This window comes from Epithele typhae (assembly GCF_022376455.1).
Source record: "Epithele typhae strain CBS 203.58 chromosome Unknown BXZ73scaffold_45, whole genome shotgun sequence".
Classification (NCBI taxonomy): domain Eukaryota; kingdom Fungi; phylum Basidiomycota; class Agaricomycetes; order Polyporales; family Epitheliaceae; genus Epithele; species Epithele typhae.
The window spans coordinates 286313-308071 of record NW_025954236.1 but is presented as its reverse complement, the minus strand read 5'-3'; the positions used below and the strand labels follow the sequence as shown (position 1 = coordinate 308071).

The window sequence follows — 21759 nt, the reverse complement described above, 5'->3', positions numbered from 1 at the left end:
CTAACGACCCCATTTCATTCTAAGGATATTGGCTCGGCAATGCAGCGACACCTTGATCACTTGGGAGGGAGGTGTCCGTATGTCGTCTATTTATCATGCCGTCACGGTATTATCTTACGCATCCTTGATACAGCGCCTTACACTCTGGTAACGTCTTCGCATCACTAATCGGGTTCCTTCGTACTAACGGACACGCCACCATGCTCGCATCTAGCTGTGGGTTCTCGAATCATTGCTTTTCGGACGAATTATTGACCGTTTCCCATTCAGTATCGGTCATCCCCTGCACTTTTTCTGCTGGAGTTCCCCGGAATTAAAGACCACTCATTCTTATGGCATGTTAACTTTGAAGCTGGTCAGTGTCGTATCGCGTTGTTCGGACGGCTGTCTGACTAGTTCGCAATTAGGAAGCCTCGCTACTCTCACTCTGGATGATGCTGTCGGGGATAGTACGCAGACGGGCGAGTTCACCATTCTCCCCAGCAGTAAGTTCATTATTTGAGGAGCTCTTGCCGCATCTTATGACATAATCCTAGGCAACAGCAGCTGCGTGTAGCGACTCTGTCGTGCCTAGAGCGTGTAGTTTACTTTCGAGAACGGACAGACCAGTATATTCAATGCGGCTATCGACATGCAGTCTACATGCCAGTTACGCTGAACCGTACAGTACCGACTATACGATCTGAAAGCATTGGTCAAAGGGTGTTTCGAAAGCGTAAAAAAGGGATGGTCCGGTGCACGCCCCTCTTACTCGTCAAGCTGCCACCCGCAGCTACGCTACTAAGTAATCCCACTTCTAAGGCTAGTTGCGGGAATACTATACTGGACGGACACAGTGCCCCCGCACGAATGCAGAAGAGTCCCTTGACACGTCCCTGGAGCGGTCTGGCGATCTCGACATTGAGATGCGACAACTTGCTCCAGCAGTGCTGCCCTTGAGGAGACGGCCACAATGTCTGTGACCATGTCCAGGAGGCCAGGCTTCAATGCTGCGAAGAACCGATGACGTACCCCCACTAGTGGGCGTGCGCCGTCGGAACAACAGCGGTGTTAGCAAGCACCAATTCCAATGTAGACTGCCTAAGCGGTCTACTAATGGAGCCACAGCAGTCTTGCGGGAACGCGCGCAACATCGCGCAGCGCGGACTGCCGTGTGATTGGGGCCGCCGCAGGCAAGCGTTCCGGGAGAGCTCAAAGCTGTCCCGCCCGACATTCCGCTCGGAGAACGGGTCGAGGACGAGCGATGGGGCGTGCAGTGTATGGAGAGGCGCGGGAACGACGCGTGATCGGAGAGAAGAACATACCGAGGAGGGCTCCGAGTTCTCCAACCAGACCTATACGTCGGCATTAGTTGGTTCAGCGAGCCGAAAGACTACGACTGGGGCCCGACACGGTTAGGAATGCGCCTCGTGCTCATGGCATAGTAGCTTGTGCCCAAGCTGTATGCGCGACGTTCGCCAATCGTCTGTAGCTTGCGCCGATCGGAACAAGGACCACAAGCATTGATTTCGACGCGGAGCGGCGCCGTCGACAAAGCTCGAGGGTCCTCCAGACAGGAGCAACAACGTGCTCAGATCAAACCGATCATAGCTACCCTCAACTGAGCGAGGCGCGAAGGCGACGGCGTCGGTTGAACGTTGGAGGCACCTGTGGGCCGCCCCGGGAAACTCCACCAAATGTGTGTGCATGTACCCCTTGGAGTTGTCGAGCACAGAGCCCACAACACCGCACTAGCTACATGGTGCATCCGATAAGAGGGCCAAATATCTCGTAGGCTGAGGGCGCAACGCGCCATGTGTACGGAATTTATGTAACTGGTATGACTCACATGTTCGCCTACGTGTGTTGAGCTTGGTCTTGGAGCACCCCCAAGAACGACAGAGGCGGAATATGAGGGGTTTGAAAGTGACCGAGATTGCGGGCGGTTGATCGTTGATAATGAGACCTAGGGGTCCGTGCGCACTGTCGCACGCAGAATATGACGCTGCGGTATCGTGGGTCACGCAGACTTCTGCGCTGGACACCGTGTTAGCGGCCGGCGCGTTTACGTAAGTCAGGAAGTCCCTTGCCTATTGGAACGAACTTTGGCGCAACCGGAAACAGTACTTTCTCTCTAGAGATTGTACGGTGTGAGAGCCTGGAAAACGGCGAAGATGATATGTGGATCTGTCATGAACACTGTCTCAAACGCGGTAGTGCTTACGCCAAGGCAGAGCTAACATAAGCGCGGCGCTGGAAACCGACCGACTCGGGACGATGGCGAAGCATGAGGCATGAGGCATAAGTGAGATGTTTGGACAGGAGGGAGAGGAGCATTAAGGAGTCAGACGTTGCACGCGTCGAAAAGTAGTCTTGCCAAATGAAACATTCGACGCCGAAGCAAACCAACACTGCAAACCAATCGAACTGCGAGTTTTACGGAACTAAAGGGAGACAGGATAGTCTAAAACGTACTGCGATGCCCTTCGCTCGCGTCCTACGCGACATCGAGAAGCTCTACCCGCCGCCCCGTCAACTTATTCCGCACTCCGCTCTTGCTCCACCTCCCACGTCCAACCCTTCGACGTGATACGGGAAACCAAAAGGACTCACCCGATCCCAACAACCCTCAGTCCTGTGTGACCCGTCGCGGATGATGTCATTGAAGGTGTCTTCAGCAACGCGGTGGCAACGATAGGGAACTTCTGGCGACGTGTCGATCCATGTGGAGATTGGACGAGGCGCCACAAATCGCCGACAGAACGAATGAGACCAGTTACCAGAGACAGAGAGGTAGAGCTAGAAGCATAGCATCTTTTTGCCGATGCTTCAACAGAGCGTAGCGTTGATGAATGTCGATGGACGGAGGCCTGGGGACATAACTTGAGGCGGCGGTGTTGTGGATGGATGTCGTCGCGTCGGCCCCAAAGGATGTGCACCAGGTGGGGGATGATGGCCAGGACTCAGGCAGCCGGGTACCGAGGTGGTGACAATGAGAAGGAGGCTGATTTTCCGATCAAATTTGCAATGCGAGTCGCTGGCGGTGTCCGGACTCCAGGCACGAGACTCCAAGCGCCCGTCGCTGCCTTGCTGTTCATCCGCCACGACGACGACCCAGGTGTATGTTTGAAGGTTCCGAGTCGACCGCATGTTTAACGGCGATGAAGCCTATTTCTGAATATTCAACAGTCCCTATTTGAATTTCAGACGGTGCCGTCCCCGTGATGGAAAAGTTCATTTACAGGCCGGTCAACGCAACTATCTTGCCAGAAGTACTTTTAGTGTATCGTTGTGCACGATGGTGTTGTGAGGGTAAACTCTGTGCTCGCAATGGGAGTACTGTGAGTGAGATATGTCACACCTAATCGCTTTTATGAGTACTGACCGGTTCTATCGCTTAGCGCAACCTTGGTGGCTTCTCTGCAGAACCTGGTGCCGCTGATATCCGAAAGCGCGAGAAGAGAGGGAACGTAGATGTCGTTCACGGTGGGCTAGTAAGTGATCGCAATCCGAAGCGCCATTTGCAGCTCACGGACGCATCGAGTTAGCGCCAGGGATGGAGACGCGCGCTCGTCCCGCGCGCCCACACAACGCGGCAGCCGATGCCAACTTGCCTCGCACCTCCTTCTTCCAACGTCTCTCCTCCTACCACCGGCGACGACTACTTCCCTCGACGTCCACACAGCGCGATCAATCCCTCACCCTCTACCACCGCTCTCGTTCCGCACGACTTAAAGACGGACTCACCCGATGTCCCAACCGCGCCCGGGCCCGTGCAGGGACTTCGCTGCCGGGAACTGTCGATACGGCAATCGGTGCAGGTACTCGCATGATCGCGGGGGATCCAACGCATCTTCGCGCGGAGGAAACACGAGAGGATCTCCTTCAACACCCACCCGTGGCCGATCCCGCGGCCGCGGCCACCCCCAGGCCTCTCCAAGCCCCCGACAACCCCGACCCAAGGGCATACCTCATAACGTGTGCGATTTCTACTGGCAGAGCGGGGCCTGTGCGAGGGGCTTTGAGTGCCAGTTCCGGCACGAGAAGGGGACGGGGGCGGCGAAGATGGGCGTTCAGGACGGGGCGGACGGGGAGCGTGCTGCGGTAGACGGCAACGACGACGCGCCGCTCGACTTCTTCTCGCCCGAGGGCCTTGCCGTTGGCGCCGGGTCCGTGCACGAGCAAGAGCACAAGCTGAACCCCAGCGAGGTTCACAACTACCTGCACGAGTATCTCCGCGACCACTATGTTTTCTCCTCCGTGACCAAGGTCCAGGCGTTTGTGCGTATCTTGGCCAGCGTCAACGACCGCAACAAGTCATGGGTGAGCCCTCGCTTCTGCCTGCCCATGATTGCTCTCATGCTCACGCGGTCTTTCAGAACACTGACAGTGCACAAGAGTTTCTTCAATTTGTCGTGACTGTACGTACCATTAGGGCCTACGTCTGTGTCGGGCCTAATCGATCGCCAGGGAAACACTCTCCACAGGATCGGAGATGTCCTTCGCTTCCCGCAGGTCGGATCCTCCGTAGGGTACCCTGCCGGGACGCGTCTCTCTTTTCAGCGCGGATACTTCCCGCTGTTTCAGTTCTTCGCCTCCGATCTCGTGCTTAAGTCTACCCTTCACCAGAACATCAAGTGAGTATATTCGTCTTTGCATGAAGTGGCGACAGAAAAGCTCACCTAGCCATGCACTAGTTCCTTGTACTCGCTCATCGTCAACAACCACGATGCAATCTTCGGGACGTTGCGACAATGCATTTCCGAAATGATAGACGTTTATTCGTGGAAGGACCAGTCACCTGGTCTCCCAGCGTCCCAGCAAACCAGTCTAGACGGGCTCACGGTTTTCCGAGTGCTCTCTACTGTTCTCTTGCAGTGAGTGCTTAGATTCCGTGTAGCTTGATTGCGATCTGACGCGTTTGGGTAGGTACTTCCAGCGATTCAGAGTCTCGATCCGCGATCATGACAATACTCCCTCCTTCGTGCAAGACTTTGCTCGTTGGTTCGACATCTGGGCCAAGGACGTCTCTTCCCCTCAGCCTCGATACACGGACCCGATCGCTTCCGCGGACTCCAGAACGAGGAACCTCACCATAGATCACATCCAGGAAGATATCCTCCGTCTCGGTGCCATCGTCGAGCGTGAGAGTGGCGTTGTGATAAAGCTTCAAATCGGACCACCCGCGTCTTCCATGACTGCCGCGCAGAAGAGTCAGGCCCGCATCGCGCAGCTCGCGCAGACATACGATCCCCCAGGCGAACTCCGTCCCGATGGGCCCCGGCACGACAACGATCACCAGTTCATCCGTGACATCTCAATCGCGCCCACGCACGACGAGATCTTCGCTCCCATTGGGCCATATCTCCCTGTCTTTAGCAGGGATGCGCCCCACCACCTTCCTGCGAACTCTATGGAACGTCATCTCGACATCCAGTTCCGGCTTCTTCGCGAGGAGCTCATGTATGAGTTCATAATATGTGGTCTTATCGTTTTCTGACCAGCGACGCCTTGCAGCTCCACTACTCGTGCGTCCTTGACCGTCATCCATGAAGACCTCGACCGCATCTGGGACCTGAACCGCGACCGACGCTACAAGACCCAGCTCGAGAAACTCCTCACCAGCAAAGGCGGCGCCTACCGCACATCCGGCCACGACTCCGTCTACTTCCAGGTCTACACCGGCGTCGAGTTCGTCCAGCAGCCGCCCGAGGCGCAGCGCCGCGGCATCGTCGTCACCATCTCACTCGACACGCCTCCCGCCGGCGCCGCGCGGGACAAGAACGCCTCCAAACGGTTCGAGTTCTGGGACCGCAGCCGACGCCTGCAGGGCGCGACCCTCGTCGCGCTCGTCACGACGCGGCGCGGCGAGGCGCGCGTCCACCTGGGCGTCGTCGCCTCGTACGGGCGCGACATCGCCGAGTCCGCGCGGCGGTCCGCGGAGCGGATCCAGGTCAAGGTGACGTTCTTCGAGGCCGACGTCGAGATGATGGCGCTCCGCGGCGAGCAGCTGTGCGCCGAGGGCGGCAAGCTCAGCAAGTTCGCGGTGCTCGTCGACACGGGCGTCATGTTCGACGCGGTGCGCCCGTTCCTGGAGAAGCTGAAGACGACGGAGCCGACGGAGATCCCGTTCGGGCGGTACATCGCCACGGGGACGGGGCTCCACGGCGTAGAGGTGCACTCGCCCAAGTACGCGCTCGCGCCGGCGTTCAAGTTCCGGCTGCAGTGTGTGGCGAAGGAGGGCGCGACGATCTCGGACCTGGACGTCAACATTCCGGAGGCGGTCGAGCGGGCGCGGGACCAGTTGAAGCGGTTGAGTGTCCTGGATCCCAGTCAAGCCGAGGCTGTCGTTGATACCCTCGTCAAGGAGATCTCCTTGATCCAAGGGTGTGTTATTTCTTGACATTTCGTTCATGTTGTTGATGCCTTTTTCCCCCAGACCGCCAGGGACCGGAAAGGTGCGTTAGCTGTGCCTTGTTGTGCACTAAATTGTCACTTATCACCTCCACAGAGTTACACTGCGAAGGAAATCATCCGCATACTCGTTGCGAGCCAGATCCGCCCCATCGGTGAGTTCGTTTATACGAAATATGGCGCATATACCCACAAATCTCTTGCAGTTCTCATAGCATTCACGAACCACGCGCTTGACCACATGGTCGAGTCAGTTCTCGACGGCAAGATCACGGACAAGGTCATCCGTCTCGGCACCCGTTCCTCCAACGAGCGTATCGCCGAGTACACACTCGACAAGATGGAGCGGATGGTCAACGCTCCAACGCTCGACAGGTCTATCAAGAAGCAGTATCGTGTGATGAAGGAGCTTGAAGAGCGCATGACCGAGACGATGACCGAGATCCGGCTCCCCCGACTCCAGTGGCACAAGATCGAAGAATACCTCGACATCAAGTACCCGGATCACGTGGAGTGGTTGCGCACCCCGCCGGCCTGGATCTCGGATCTCTACGCCCTTCATAGCGCAGACGAGGCTGAAGGGGGCGAGTGGGAGACCGCGAAAGGGAAGAACGCGAAGAAGACGGCCACGACCGACGATGCCGTCGCCCACACCTTGTACGGATTCTGGCGGAGCTCCGGCGATATTGCCTTCCTCTCTCAGCCTCCACCACCGGCCACGAAGCAGTCAAAGAAGGGCAAGGGGCGCGCGGACGACCCCGTTCAAGACATCCCGCTCCTGCAGAACCCTCCCGCGTTCTTCGCATCACTTGGCTTCCCGACACTTCCTCCCATTCCGAGCATGAACCGTGGTATCGATGCATTGGAGGAGACCGGGAACGTGTGGTCGATGTCTCAGCAGGAGCGTCTGGCGCTCACGCAGAAGTGGGAGAGGGACATTCGCCTCATGGCGTACCGCACGAAGAACGACATGTACAAGCGTGTCAAGGCGGAGTACGAAGCCGCGTGCAAACAGTACGAACAGATGCGCGACGAGGTGAGGAATTCGCTTTACACATACTTCCGAAGTCGACTGAGTGCTTTTCCAGGTTCGGCGTCGGATCCTCAGCCAGACCGACCTTATTGCGTGTACGACTACTGGTACGTCTACGTGTGATCTAGTCAGAATTTGGCTGATTTAACCCGATCATCGCAGGAGCTGCCACGCTCACCTCGCTGCTTGAGGTGAGTTTCTCTTCTATCTGTGTGGCGAAAGCCATTGACTGGCTTGTAGAGCATCTCTCCAAGAGTTCTCATGGTCGAGGAGGCTGGTCAGGTGCTGGAAGCGCACATTTTGGCGTCCCTCGTCTCTTCGGGTGAGCTATAATCACCATGTGAACTCAATGCAACTGACCGAGCGGCTTTGCAACAGTGCACCATCTGATCTGTATCGGTGATCCTCAGCAACTTCGTCCCAACCTCGCCAACTATAGTACGTATACCGTGCTGGCCTTCCAGTTTGCGTTTACTCACTAACTTCGCCTTTAAGCCCTCTCTATGGACAGCAGGCAGGGTAAAGAGCTGTACAAGTTCGACCGATCGTTGATGGAGCGTTTGCACGACGAGCAGTACCCGATGTCGCAGATCAACGTCCAACGGCGCATGCGCCCCGCGATCTCCCACTTCATTCGGTCTGTTATCATTATTTCGGGAGCGGACTCTTCTGACCAATCAACTCAGAGAAATACTATACCCTAAGCTCGAGGACAACGAGATCGTCCACGGATATCCTCACGTGCAAGGGATGCAGAAGGACGTTTTCTTCTTCAACCATCTGAACAAGGAGAACGGAACCGAGGACTCTGTCTCCAAGTACAACAGCTTCGAAGTGAGCCAAATTCATGCCGTGTTTTCGTGAAGCTTACGTCCTGTTACCAGGTGGAGATGATCAGAGAGCTCGTTCTCTACTTCCTCCGGCAGGGCTGCTACAACGCCGAAGGAGACATTGCCGTCTTGTGCGCCTACCTTGGACAGCTACAAAAGGTTCGCGCGGCGCTCGCCGGTCTGAAGATCACCGTCGCCCTTGATGAGCGAGACCAAGACCAGCTCGTCAGGCAAGGTATCGACGAAGAGCAGGCTGAATTCGAAGAAGTTCTTGTCGCGAAGCATGTGTGTACTGGAATGAATCGAGGATGTGGCATATACTGATCGTCTAAACAGCTCCGTCTCGGTACTGTCGACATCTTCCAAGGACGTGAAGCGAAAATCGTCATCGTCTCTTTGGTGAGAAACTCGGGAAAATCGGACAGCAGTACGGCATCCATCGGATTCCTGAAGGTCAGTATTTGCACGCATATAGTGATGTCACGGACCTCCGATCCTTACCCTGTCCTGACAGAGCGTCAACCGCATCAATGTGGCCCTGTCTCGCGCGAAACACGGGCTATATGTCCTCGGAAACGCGGCGAATCTGCGGCAGAACGACACCTGGGACACCATTCTCGCCGAGATGGAGGAAAACGACCAGATCGGCAGTGCATTCCCAATCATATGCCCTCGTCACCCCGAGGAAGTCAACTTCATCTCGCAACCAGCAGAACTCCCTCGAGTCGCTCCTGTGGGAGGCTGTTTGCGTCCATGCGGTGCGCAGATGCTCTGCGGCCACGTATGCCCGTCTGTGGTACGTTTTTTCTAAGGTGTGTTATGGGTCCGAAGCCTTATGTGCCGTCCAGTGTCACGCGGTCATCGACAATCACCGAACCGTTTTCTGCGAGGCACCCTGCACCCGGACACCCTGTCCTCGGTCCCACCCTTGCCCGAAGCGCTGCTCAGATAACTGCGGCGACTGCATCTTTCCAATGCATAGGGTCGCTCTTCCCTGTGGCCATGTTGCCGCTTCCGTACCATGGTAAGAAACTCAGCCGATGTCAGGTTGAAGGAGAGTAGTCTAATGGAGTCCTCTTTCAGTCACAAACTCGAGGACCTCGCGTCCGTCCGATGCACCGCGCAAGTACGGAAGAAGCTGCCGAGCTGCGAGCACTCCGCGGTCATGCAGTGCTCTCAAGATGCGGCCACATACCGCTGCCAGGAGCGCTGCAACCGCGAACTTCCGTGCTGCTCCAGGACGTGCAAGTCGAGCTGTCACGAGTGCACAGCCATCACCGTCGAGATCACCAGGCAAGCGTCTGGCCAGGTGGACCGGACGGAACACGAGAGCCACCCCTGCGAGCGCATGCTCTACTGCCAGCACCAGTGCGGTCTGGCCTGTGCGAAGGATCACCGCTGCAACACATCGTGCAAAGGTCAATGTCGTCAACAGTGCTCACATCAAAAATGCAGCAAGCCGTGCTCTGTTCCGTGCGCGCCGTGCATGCAGCGCTGCGAGTGGGCGTGCAAGCATGCCGAGTGTCCGGTGACATGTGGGGCGGTACGTCCTGATTCAAAGCGAGTACTGCACATGGTCCTCACCTTTGCCATGCAGATCTGTTCGCGACTTCCCTGCGATGAGCCTTGCAGTACGACCTTGCAATGCGGCCATCCCTGTCCGTCTGGTAAGTTTCCAGATGTTGGATATCATTGGATGCACACTGAGATGTTCTGCTGTTTAAGTCTGCGGAGAGCCCTGCACTGCACAGACATGCGTCGAGTGTCTCTCGGACGAAGACAGGCAGGACGTGGACATCGTCGACTATCTCATGCAGCGCAAGCTCGAGGAGATCGACCTCACTTCAACGGACGTTGCCGAACGACTCATCACCCTCGCATGTGGCCACATGTTCACCGTCGAGACCCTCGATGGTCACTGCAACATGCACGCATTCTATAACGTCGACCCTATGACCGGGAAGTTCCTCTCCACTAAGGCGCCTCCCATCGACTACCAGACTCCGCCGACGTGCCCGCGCTGCCGAGGACCCATCACTGCTCTCCGTTATGGGCGCGTCACGAAGCGCGCGACGCTCGACATCATCGAGCAGAACGTGGCTAGCACCATGTCCCACTCCCTCGACAAGTGTACTCCCGCTCTCGCGGCCCTCACCTCATCTCTCCCCACCCTCAAGGAGGAAGCCACGAGGCTCAAGATCGACGCCACCGACCCCGAGGAAGAGGACAACAAGAAGGATACTCAGCGCAAGGGTGCCGATCACTTCGCAAACCTTGCGGGAATGCTCCCTCTCTCCGTACTGCAGACTGGAGGGATGATGTCCTTCCACGGCCTCTCGAAGAAGGAAGCGCGCACCTGGCACGACCACATCAGCCCCGCACTCATCATGTACGCGAGCATCGTTGGTATCGCCAGCACCCGTGGGGCGCACGTCATGGCCTACGAGGCCGCGCGCAGCACCCTCTTCCGCCTGACGATGGAGGAGCTCACGCAAGTTTCTCTCGATGCACCCGGCGCGCTCGGCGACGACGACACGCCCGAGGAGATCGCGCTCGCCACGGTAGACCGCGCGATCGGCCAACCCCCTCCGAAGGCCGACGTCCGCTTCCAAGTCGAGGCCTCCTTCCTCACGCTCGAGGTCCGCGCGCTCATCGCCGAGATCGCCCAGGCGCGCGTCGAGGGCCTCAACGTGAACCCGACCACGGCGGACGCGGGCGCGGCGGCGCACCGCGAGAAGTGGGAGCGCTTCGTCGCGTTCGTGTACGACACGTGCGCCGCGGACGCGGGCAAGACGTACAAGCTCGCCGCGGACTCGCGCGCGTCGCGGCAGGCGGCGCGCGCGATGGTGCACCAGACGCGGTTCAAGTTTGAGCGCATGCGGTGGGACGTGATGTGCGAGCGCACGGCACGGAAGCGGGCGCAGGCGTTCGACCGCGAGCAGCGGCAGGTGCTGGCGAAAAAGGCGAAGGAGATGAAGGCGCATGTGCATCGGATCGGCGCGGACATCGAGAGAACGTACCTGAAAGAGCGGGGGGTGCGGTTCCGGAGCTCCGACGCAGCTGAAGCGCAATGGTTGGACGACAATGTGTGGAAGAAGATCAACGCCTGGAAGGGGGAGTGCGACGCGCTGGAGGCGTTCCTCGCCAAGGACGGCGTTTACGAACCTCTTTCAACCCAGGAGATGGAGGATATCGTGCGCTCGTTCAACTTCTGTGAGTTCCTGTGCACGTCGTCGTCTCTCTGCTGGTTTTTTGACGCGCGGACGGTCTAGCGCACCGCGGTCACTTCTACAACTGCGAGAATGGGCATACGTTCGTAATCACAGAGGTATGTCTCTGCTATGCGAGTACGTGAATACTGATCTAATTCATGTTGACCAGTGCGGCGGCGCTCAAGAGAGGTCGCGGTGCCCCGAGTGCGCCGCGCCGATCGGTGGTGGAAACCACCAGATCGATAACTCCAACACGCGAGCGAAAGAATTCGAGGCGGCTGCACGACGCATTGGAGTGCGGGCAGGAGTGTATTCGTGGAACAGAGACGAGTGATTCAACAGCGACTTTGGACGATGTAGCAATGCTTATGTGGTATCCGCTGTATACGAACGAACGAAATTCGGCCCGATCTCGTCGATTCTCCTCTTCTTGCGCCCAACCTCTTTCTCGCCCTTCAACCGACAAGCACCTGTTTAACAACGTACAGCGGTTTCTTGCCACGCGGAGTGGTTGAGATGTTAATGCGGAACTGGGCCTTGCGGCCCTGCTCGTCCTCGCCCTGGAAGACATGGGAAGAGATCGAGTGGCGCTCTCTGCAGGCTGAATGGTGCCCGTCCTTGGGGTCGGAAGACTCGACGACGCCCGCCTTGCACGAGGAAAATCCAAGACCGGTCTCGTCCCAGCCCTGTGTATCAGAGTAGCACAGCATCAGTGTTCTGTCCGTGCGCCAGGGCGGACGTGCGGACTGACCAGGGCAAAGTCGTAGTGGTGATCACCGTCGAGTTTGATCCGGAACGCAGTCCCGCCTGCGACGGGGATCGAGGCGGGCAACTCTCCGTTGGAGGACGAGAACACGAGTTGCGTAAAGCCGTCCGTGTCTCCCGGCATGGTCCCAGAACTGGAACGAGGCGGTTTACGTCTTCAGCAGGTGGATGTCGAACTGCGTCTCGTTTTTGAGCGCGCTCTGGACCCAGCGGGGTCTGATCTAGAGTGCGTGCGGTGGATCGGGAATCGGTTCGTCCGCGACCTAGGGGTAGAGCGCGATTAGCCGGTGGAATGAAGTCACGGCGCGAACGACGATGAGGGGCACGTACTTGAGAGATACGGCTCACCAGCTCTGAGTCGATGAGGAGGTGTTGATGGCCATAGGATGAGGAAGGTGACGGAAGAGGAGACCCACTGAGAGTGCTGTCGATCGCTGGCGTACACCGCGCGTCTTCCCAACGTCTCCCGTTACCGGAAATTGAATCAGTGAGACATGTTGGTACGCGGCGCTCTGTGATCATGAGACCGACTTTGCAGATCAGACATAGCAGGTTCATAGTCATCAGAAACGTGCGTTAGCCAAGACTTCCCTGCCTTGAATTCGCCGTCGACGTCGAGAATGGAGATGAGTGATTTTGATGGCTGTTGTTTCCCAGGCTGTTTGGCGCCTGCCCTGAAATTCCCGCGTGGCTGTCCTATCCGTGCACTCCTTGTTATCTCCACCACCTCCCTTGTGCACCGCAGTTGTCCCCGATGCACGTCATGTGGGCGGAAGGCATGCCCGAAGCGCCGGCGCCGTATCATCCGCCACCATACTTCCTGTCGTACTTGTGCCCGGGTTTAGAGAAGGTAGGCTCAGTCGGATTGATCCACCGGTGATTGTCGATCTTCAACTTCGTTCGTTATTCAGTAGCAGCCTGCCATCATCCATTGCTTCACACGCTCTGTATCTGCAAGAACGGAACGCAAGCTCTTGATGACCGCCGGTCATTCTGTGTCTCCGGATTCTAACCATGTACGCACTGCACTGATCTCCAATGTTCGTTTGCTCGGACTCCAGTGGCGATCTGCGTATATAAGCCGAGAGCTTTGGCAGCAAGTCTCTCAGACACACCGCTGCCTCTGTCGCCGTTTCAACTCTTCTCACGATGCCTTGTTCCACCAAAGCTATGCGCATTCTGTGGTACGTCGGCGCTGCTGCCGGACGCCTCTCCATTTGACGTGCGCTCACACATCCCTATGCAGCGAGGATACTCTCAAGGATAACGTTACCGTGATCGCCTGCTTCGAGCCCCAGGGAACCGACTTCACCTCGACAATCGCTTGGCAGTGCGTGTGTTTTATCATTCCTCATGCACGACACTCAACCTAGTCTTCTCAGAGTGGAAACATTCTGGGCCAATCGCAGTACGCCGTCACTCTTGTTGTCGACCGTGAATGCGATCTGACGCTTTCACATCGCAGAGCACTACAACAGAGGACATTTCAACTGGAACAGCGGGTTCGTATGACGATCCGTTGGGGATGATTACACGCTAACGCGGACTTTTTCCCCATAGCTATGCCTTCAGCATCATGCCAACTGATTATTTCTCCTACCAGCACCAACAGGTGAAGGTGCGCTCGACCGGCTTCCTTCTTGGGGGCATTGTTGATAGCTCAAGATCTTCTGTTATTTCGCGGCAGTCCGACGACTTGACGACCATCATTTTGTACGAAGGAGAATACAGATTCTTCGTGAGTACTTTCCGTTATGCAGCGTCCCGCGGGGTACTTCGACTGAACGTCGTAACGCTGCAGGGGGTTCGCGGCGGCGAGCAAGACGGGCCCAAAGTGTTGAACAACACCAAGGATGTTATAAACATTGGATGGGGTGAGCGCAGCGTCCAGCATTCGCCTTCCATGTGGCTGAGCTGCTCACACGTCGTGAATTCAGGTTTCTACAGCAATTTCGACGGCATGCAGTCGGTCATGCAGTGGGACAACGTTGCGTGAGTGTCATATCGTTCACGGGTACGCCCACGCTGATCACATCGGGGGCAGCGCTGGCGCCACCAGGGTTCCGGACGGCTGGGCACCGGTCCTGTCTCTCTACGTCTTGAAGAACTACGACGGAGATCTGTATGCCGGCGGTGTGATCGATTTCCCCCTCGATGCTTCTCGCAGGAAGTGGTCGAAGGACCTGAGCACTCTCGACGCCAACAGTCATGCACACTTCAAGGTTGTGTGGGAGCCGGAGGCCCAGGACTACGTGATCGCGTTCTCAGAGATTCCCGACTCCTAGCTTTCTGGACGCGCGGAGCAGGTTTGAATGTCATAGTGAGTTTCGGCTTGCACTGCGCTCGACGCCGTCCGATAGACCGGTGCGCTGACGCTTTTCATTTCTCAGACCCGCGTCGAAGTCAGAAACGTAACGTCGACGTGAGAGGTGCCGCTTCCGATCGCGGCAGGAGATCGAAATAGTCTCGTACAGTGGAGAATACTTGTGCTTGTAGTTAGTTCCAAATACGACGTGTCCCATCAGAGTGCTCAATGGGAGACTGCGACAACATTGAATCGCGAGGGCACGGCGTATTGATAAGTCCCGCGAGCCTCCCATGTAACGCCCCCATTATAGCTTCGAGATCGTGCGTGCGCGACAAGTAGACTCTGTCTTTGGCGATAGAACGTTACATTTGGAGACCTACAGTCACGCACATAAGGTACCACAACGGCGTCGTTAGATGCAGCTACTGTTGCCTGAGAATATCCCTTCAGATGCGCTAGAGACTGTCAAAATGAGCGCACATACTGCTGGGGCTAATGGTAACCGGAGCCGACTCGGTTTCAGCGCCAGTGGCATCTTCCAAAACCAGAGTGACGACGCTTCCTGGATGCGAAGTCGTCAGACGGCCCGCTGCCGTGACTCGTGAGAATGAAGAACGGGTACTCACCTGCGTTGAGGTCGACCTCCCACACGAACGAGTGGCCTGTCAGGTTGAAGAACGCGCGCTGGAAAGTACCCGGGGGACCGCGGATTCTGTGTGACACCGTAGTGAGTATTTTCTCCAAGAATCGAGGATAGGGAGGACGTAGCACGCACATCTAGACGCGCCCGCGATGGTACGCTGATTAGAGAGACAAAAACCCTGGATCACATAGATCTTACCAAATCATAAGGGGCTGTATCAAGAACGCGTCAGACAACGCAATTATGGCTCCAAGGTGTGCCAATCGTCACATACCGACGCCGCCTTCCCATGTGACCAGAGTGTCGCTGCACTGCGGAGCCTGCGCCCTACATAAACAGAGCCTTTATTCTGGAAAAGTCGTTTACGAGGAGGTTGAAAGACGCGTACGGCGTGTTGATGATGAACCGGGCACTGGCAGCGGCTGCCATCGCCGCGAGGATCGGGAGAGTCGAGAGGGTGAACTTCATGATGTTGCGCTGTGAGAGGTAGGCGAGAGCTGCTATGCGGCTTGCGTTCGTCCTTCCGTTGTCGGGCTTGATATATCCTTATGCGCGCTCCCGAAGAAACCACCCCATGACGTCAGCAGGGTACTAGAACTGTCAGCTGAGGCACGAACGTGAGAAGAAAACGGAGATCAAGAAAACCGGCGAGTCGTCCATGGCTGTGGCGCAGAGCATGTTTCTATGAGAGCAGTGAGCGGTCCGACCACGTTCCGACATCGGAGATGTAACGATGACGGAGGAGATATTCATAGAGCCTTTTACTTCGGCGTGTCGGCTCCGCTGTGAGAACAGCGGCAGATGTAGTGGAGCGATGCATGTCTGCGATAGACATCGCGCTTGCCTTAGTCTCAAAACAAGTGCTGCGGGACGGACTGCAATGATGAGGCGGGCGGAGGGTCAGTACTTAGCACTCACGGAAGCTGTTTACCGATCCGACACGGCGCAATGGCAGCGCGCAAAGTATCTGATAAACGCATGTTGACCGAGTCGAGCAGCGCCCTGACGCAACCGTACCTGTGTAAGCGGGCCAACCGTGAGTGTGCCGCGCGCCTCGGGTGCGCACAACCTTACTTTCATTAGCCTTCTTCAACCCGACGCATGTACCCGTGTGGCTTGCGAGGGGTCCGTCCGCTTGGCAACTGCTTGCTGTGGGCTGTTCGCGGGAGAAACCGCCAAGATTTTCCTTTCTTGGACGAGTTATACTCACCGCCCATTGGTGTGGCTTCTGTTCCTGATGGCGCTTGTGCAGGGCGAATATCGGAGATAACTGCTTCGATCGCCCGATCGTGCACTTGGAGCCTCAGCACGCAGAATAGGAAACCCACTCTGACACGCACGACCACGTCGCGGAGGGTGACAGAACGGCGACGAGGGCTATACAAAGTCCACAGAGAGGATGGCTTTAGTGGCTGCTGATCGGAGATCCTCGCTTCAGCACACGCATGCCGCAGAAGCCAAATGAGCGCACTCACCGCGTGGAACTGACCCCGTCCCCACATGTTCCCCGCCTCCCGAAGGAACTCCTGTCCATGTTCGTGCGACACCTTTCCGCGGACCCTCGGGATTGTGGTGAAGCGCTTCGCTCCTCGGACGCCCGCAGTCTGCTGGCGACAACTGTGAGCGCGGTCGACCCCAGAACGTCCTTACAGCAAAACAAAAACGCACTATATCGGTAGGACGGGAACTGTTCCTGAACGTTCAAACGTTGAACGGCGTGACCCGAGGGCGGGAACCAACAGCCGACCCAACGTGCGGGCGTCTTGAGTGAGCGCGAGGTCGAGAACGTCGCCCGCGACGGACATGCTGGGTGCCCCGCAGTCGCGCGCGAGCCCCAGCCTATTCTGCAACTGCAAGTACAAGACCGCGCGCGGTGCAACGGCGGTCGTCCTCCTCCGGCTCCGCGCCCGCGCGCGCACGAAGACGAGTGCCGAATCTCTTCGAGGTTGGGCGCTTGAGCAGGAAGCCGTCGGCGTGGCCGATAATCATTTCTGCGCCAGATTGGCGTAGAGTGCATACGTACGCCCTCGAAGCAGCGTGCCCCCGGCCGAGGACGTTGTAGTGTGGGGAGGGAAGCGAGGAGCAGCGACACGCGTCGGGCTGAAAATCAACATTCATCCATCGGACCGGTGCCGGGCCGCTCGGGATATGGCATGCAGAGCCGTAAGCAGTCCAAGCGAAGGAAACACATGTAGACATTTGGCAACACCTTTTCTGAGCCAGTAGTAGCATGAGCAGGGCATACAAGCAGGCGATACCACACACTGGAATGCGCACAAGATGCAAGGGGCTCCACGGCGGCGCGAGTCTCGATCGTGTCCTCTCCGTCCCCCGGTCGCGAAATTTCGACAGGTTGCGCGCCCTCGGGGCCGTCGCCGACGCGCGAGCCCTCGGGGGATGCGTCGGCGTTGAAACAGCACCAAGTAGGCGGAGAGGTAGAGGACGGCCGCATGTGAACGACCAGCAGCCCACAGCGACAACATACGTCCCCCTGGGTGGGCCGCGTCGAGCGGGAGGGTGTGGTCGAGGAGGTTCACGGTCTTGGAAATCTGCTGTTTGCCGTCGCAGATCGCGGGAAGGAACGCGCAGAGAGCCCAAATCCAGAACTGACCTCGAACCTCGGAACCACACCCTCATGACCCGCCACCTAATACCTCGCCGTCAGGACCTCCCACGTCCCCCCAACGCCCTCGCCCTCCTCGCCCTCCTCGCCCGGGACCTTCCGCAGCCCCCACAGCCTCCCGCGGTCCATCAGGAAGTCGATCCGGCAGATGTCGAGCACGCCCTCCGGGCGCGCGTACCACCACCACCCGCCGCGGCGCACGCTGCACGCGCTCGCGACGCACACGCGCGCGGAGTGGCTCAGCGCGGCGTTGTAGTAGTCCTCCGCCGCGATCGGCGCGTGCAGGTGCGCGTGCAGCGCGGTGAGGAGCGCGGCGAGGGTGAGCGTCGGCGCGGGCGCGGGCGAGGGCGCGGGGTCGACGTAGAGGAACCAGGGGAGGTCCTGGTGGAAGAGGCGGAGCGAGGGGCGCGAGGGGTGGAGCGCGAGGGGGACGGGGGAGGAGCCGAGGTCGTGGCGGGTGGTGGAGCCGTCGTGGGCGACGAGGAGGACCTCGAGGGCGTGCGTGAGGGGGTTGCGGAGGTTGTGGTCGACGAGGATGATGGCGGGGTCGAGGGGACGGTCTGCGCGCGAGCAAGGGAGCCCGTGCTGAGATGGAGCGAAGGGACGCGAGAGATGGACTGAGCACGCACCGTCTACCACACTCACATCCTCTTCCGCCGGTGGCCACTTCACGCGCTCCAGCGGCGGCTCGACTTTCCGTCCGGGGTGGACCAGCCTCGACCAGGACGGCGCGAAGTCGACTCTCCATTCCGCCGGGGCAGGACGCGTCGCAGCGTCGCGCTGCCGCCGCTCCCTCCACGATCCGCCCATCGTCGTGATCGTAGACACTGACGACTCCCTCTGGACGTGCGAGCTGACGAAGCTCATACTTGACGCTTCGCAGGACTCCTCCGAGGGGTGGAATGACCGCGCGGCGTGCCTCGTCGCTGCGGTAGGTGTCTCCGGGCTCTCCATCACTCCCCCAGTAGATCTCCAACTGTACTCCCGTTCTTCAACCGGCGACAGCTTGCTCGTCGACGCCGTGGGGGGTTGGTTCTCGGGATGCGACCTCGGAGGAGTCTTCGGACGGGCCGCATCCTGAGTCGGACGCCCCGCCCTCGCGCGCCGTCCCCCGCCAGGTGTGGGGTTGAAGCCGCCGGAGGACGAGGACGTGGTCCGGGACGTCCTGGCCGTGCTCGCCGACTGCGAGGCCGTGCGCTCGCGCGCCTTGCGCGCGTCGCCGGCGAACATCGCGGGATCGAACGCGCCGAACACCGCGATCGCGGGCTCCGCCGGGAGCGGCGGAACGGGGGAGTCGTTGTGGGGGCGCGACCATGGGCGGGAGGAGGAAGAGGATGAGGAAGCGACGGAGGGGGCGCGGCGGGACGCGGGGGTGTGGGAGGTCGAGGGAGAGTGGGACGACGAGTGTGACTTGTCCGTGTCCTTGTCCTTGTCTGTGCCCTTGGATTCTTTGGACGAGCCACGTGGGGAGCGACGGCGATTGCGGTCGGTGGGCTCGGCAGGGGTCGCCCACTTCTGCCGGCCGATTGCGCTCCGGGAGGACATGCGGGACGGGAGGTGCAGGTGGGTGGACGAGGCGGGGATGAAAATTCGGCCCCAACTTGGGGTGCGGGGTCGCCTGGAGTTACGGCATGCGAGGCTGACGAGCTGGCGCACCTTATCAGGGTCTATTCGTTGCCATGTGCAGGGATGTGGGATGATGCAGGGAAGCAAGCCAGAAGGCATTTTAGTGCGCCTCGTGAGACATTCCTGGCCGTCGGACGGCATGGGTGACGAAGCAGAGAGCTTGAGCCTAAGACGAGGCAAAGGGATAACGGGAGGAGGAGGAGGAGGAGGAGGAGGTCATCATCATGAGAGCAAGATCAACACTCAGATCGAGATCAAACAGTGCATGTGGAGTGCCGCGCGCGGCCCGGGGTCGGTCCGACTCTGTCGACCGTGATGATGATGATGATGATGATGATGAATTCATGCCAGAGCCTCTAAGTACCTTCGTAATGCTATGTACGAGCTTTCTCAGGGACGGCGGCTATCCCGCATTTGTTTGACTACATAGGAACGGGGCCACGGCCTTAGCTAGTGAGTGGCAGGTGCAGGCCCAGCAGGCGGCCGCATTTGGAACCAGGGAGCGCATACGTAAAAAGTCCATTGGCCGAAACAGAGTCCATGCCCATCTGAAGACCCACCATTCCCTACTTACCGTGCCCAGCCCAGACGTTGGCATCCGCTACTAGCCCAGGAGAATCTTATCAGGTGGTTTATTTGGGGTCGGGGGTTGTCACCTCACGCAGGCGCAGAGTGGCCGCGTGGAGGCCGGGTCTTGCGGGGTGGAGTGGCGCCCGAGTCGCCCTTCGGCAGGCGGCGGGGGCACGTGCGGTCATAGGCCACGTGATCACCTGAGCAATTCACGCAGCGGACCGGCAGAGTGGGGGCACCAGGGGTCCTCACAAGGAGCCCGTGGTCGTGCGAGTGGTGGGCGCCAGCGCAGATGCCACACGCCGGAGGCGCGCGGCAGCGCAGAGCCACATGCCCGAACTTCTGGCAGTTCTGGCACTGGGGGCGGTGGGGAGCGACGCACGCCATGAGGCAGGCGCGCGGGCCGTTGTCGAAGATGAGGCGCGTGTTATTGAGCTTGCGGGTGGTGGCGAAGGCAGCGTCGTCGTCAATGTCGACGAACAGTGAGGCAGTGGGAGCGTCGGGGGTGTGAGGGCCCCAGCGGATGGCGGTGGGCGTGGGGGAGGTGTGGGCGCCGGCTGTGGTCCAAGCGGGGACTCCAGAGCGGGCAATGGCGTCGCGGAGAGCAGAGCGGGGGTCGACCTCGACCGACGTCCCGTCCGCATTATAGCGCAGGCGCTGGACCTGAGGGAAGAGCATGGAGGCCTGGTGGACATACCGGGCCATTCGGAGGCGGGCGCCGAGCAGCGCTTCCAAGTGTTGGTGGAGGGAGGCGGCCTGGGCATCCAGGTCGGCTGAAACACCCGCAGCGGGAGCCGCCGGGAGGACGGACCAGCGGGTGCGAGCAGGGTTGGAGGTGAGGCGCTGGACGGGGATGTCGCAGCGTCGGCGGAGGTCGTCAAGGACATGGGCGTCGTGACCAGGGATGGGCAGGGCCGAGGCTGGGTCGAGGACGTAGAAGTTGAGGATGCGGGCAGAGCCCGCAGGGCGGCGCTGGCGGAGGGCGGCGAGGGTCACTTTGAGGGCGGTCGGCTTGGGCTTGGGTGGCGAAGCTGGGGAGGGTGTGGGCAGGGAGCGGGCCGAGTCGGGGCTCGCGGTTTTTGAAGTGGCAGGGGTGGAGGTCGCTGGCTTGCGCACAGCGGCCTTGCCCTTGACCTTGCCCTTGGGGCCGCCGCGTGCAACCGTCGCCCAGGAGGGGGCGGCCGGGACGTCGGGCGGGCCCGCGGGGAGGCCGGGAGTGGTGGGGGCCCCGAAGGGGCGTGGCGGGAGGGCGGCTGCGCCAGTAGGCGCCGCCGTGGCGGGAGGGCCAGGAGCGGGCGCGGAGCCGGGCTCGTGGGCAGGGGGAGGCGGGGGCGTGAGCTCAGGCGCCGGCACAGAGGCCGCGCGCGAGGGTGCAGGGGAGGGCGTGGCCGGCGCGAGGCCGACTGGTAGGGAGTCCGCGGTGAGATCCATTGGGACGACCGAGGAGGGAGCGGGGGTGGCTGAGCGTTCGAGGGCGCGCAACTTGCGCAGGCGGTCTTTGGCGTGACCAGCAAGATGGTGGACGACCTGGATAAGGTCGGCATGCCTCTGGAGGAAGGTGATGGCGGAGTCGTGGTCCAAGCCCGAGCCAATAGAAATGGCATCGGCGAGGGCAACACGTCCAATGTCGGGGGTGGCGGCAATGGCATCAAACGCGTGGGAGAGGAGTTGATGGAGGAACGCCGTATCGTGGTCGCTCAGCGGGGGGAGGTCTTCGTAGAGGTCCATGTCGTCCGGGGGATAGGATGTCGAGAAC

General features: G+C 59.3%; 7 protein-coding genes across 7 annotated transcripts; 2 read left to right on the top strand and 5 right to left on the bottom strand.

Moving 5' to 3' along the window:
* Positions 1-403: 403 nt before the first annotated feature.
* BXZ73DRAFT_79537 (uncharacterized protein) lies at positions 404-3129 on the bottom strand (the record flags this gene model as incomplete). The annotated part of the gene is made up of 11 exons (XM_048023117.1): positions 404-532; positions 607-682; positions 833-989; positions 1012-1197; positions 1305-1334; positions 1829-1945; positions 2049-2137; positions 2204-2390; positions 2455-2476; positions 2593-2778; positions 2863-3129. 11 exons carry the CDS (start codon positions 3127-3129, stop codon positions 404-406), a joined length of 1446 nt encoding a protein of 481 aa, XP_047875350.1.
* A 600-nt stretch (positions 3130-3729) lies between these two features.
* BXZ73DRAFT_50943 (uncharacterized protein) lies at positions 3730-11802 on the top strand (the record flags this gene model as incomplete). The annotated part of the gene is made up of 24 exons (XM_048020532.1): positions 3730-4302; positions 4359-4400; positions 4450-4616; positions 4677-4856; positions 4909-5442; positions 5497-6366; positions 6419-6437; positions 6491-6548; positions 6600-7429; positions 7482-7533; positions 7589-7617; positions 7667-7748; positions 7805-7864; positions 7922-8063; positions 8113-8260; positions 8311-8541; positions 8593-8709; positions 8771-9052; positions 9105-9280; positions 9340-9799; positions 9854-9923; positions 9982-11469; positions 11529-11584; positions 11638-11802. 24 exons carry the CDS (start codon positions 3730-3732, stop codon positions 11800-11802), a joined length of 6831 nt encoding a protein of 2276 aa, XP_047875349.1.
* A 121-nt stretch (positions 11803-11923) lies between these two features.
* Positions 11924-12357, bottom strand: BXZ73DRAFT_103910 (uncharacterized protein; the record flags this gene model as incomplete). Its single annotated transcript, XM_048015733.1, has 2 exons — positions 11924-12154; positions 12220-12357. 2 exons carry the CDS (start codon positions 12355-12357, stop codon positions 11924-11926), a joined length of 369 nt encoding a protein of 122 aa, XP_047875348.1.
* Positions 12358-13382: 1025 nt separating this feature from the next.
* On the top strand, positions 13383-14518 carry BXZ73DRAFT_103909 (uncharacterized protein; the record flags this gene model as incomplete). Its single annotated transcript, XM_048015732.1, has 9 exons — positions 13383-13417; positions 13480-13563; positions 13616-13641; positions 13699-13735; positions 13794-13851; positions 13921-13971; positions 14035-14107; positions 14171-14225; positions 14278-14518. The coding sequence occupies 9 exons, from the start codon at positions 13383-13385 to the stop codon at positions 14516-14518; spliced, it is 660 nt and encodes a 219-aa protein (XP_047875347.1).
* A 435-nt stretch (positions 14519-14953) lies between these two features.
* BXZ73DRAFT_103908 (uncharacterized protein) lies at positions 14954-16989 on the bottom strand (the record flags this gene model as incomplete). The annotated part of the gene is made up of 7 exons (XM_048015731.1): positions 14954-14973; positions 15026-15103; positions 15168-15253; positions 15573-15661; positions 16660-16791; positions 16853-16871; positions 16925-16989. 7 exons carry the CDS (start codon positions 16987-16989, stop codon positions 14954-14956), a joined length of 489 nt encoding a protein of 162 aa, XP_047875346.1.
* An 842-nt stretch (positions 16990-17831) lies between these two features.
* On the bottom strand, positions 17832-19352 carry BXZ73DRAFT_103907 (uncharacterized protein; the record flags this gene model as incomplete). The annotated part of the gene is made up of 2 exons (XM_048015730.1): positions 17832-18367; positions 18437-19352. The coding sequence occupies 2 exons, from the start codon at positions 19350-19352 to the stop codon at positions 17832-17834; spliced, it is 1452 nt and encodes a 483-aa protein (XP_047875345.1).
* A 912-nt stretch (positions 19353-20264) lies between these two features.
* BXZ73DRAFT_9721 (uncharacterized protein) lies at positions 20265-20738 on the bottom strand (the record flags this gene model as incomplete). Its single annotated transcript, XM_048027293.1, has 1 exon — positions 20265-20738. A coding segment is annotated over one exon (474 nt), but the record flags the coding sequence as incomplete, so codon positions are not given.
* Between the last annotated feature and the right edge of the window lie 1021 nt (positions 20739-21759).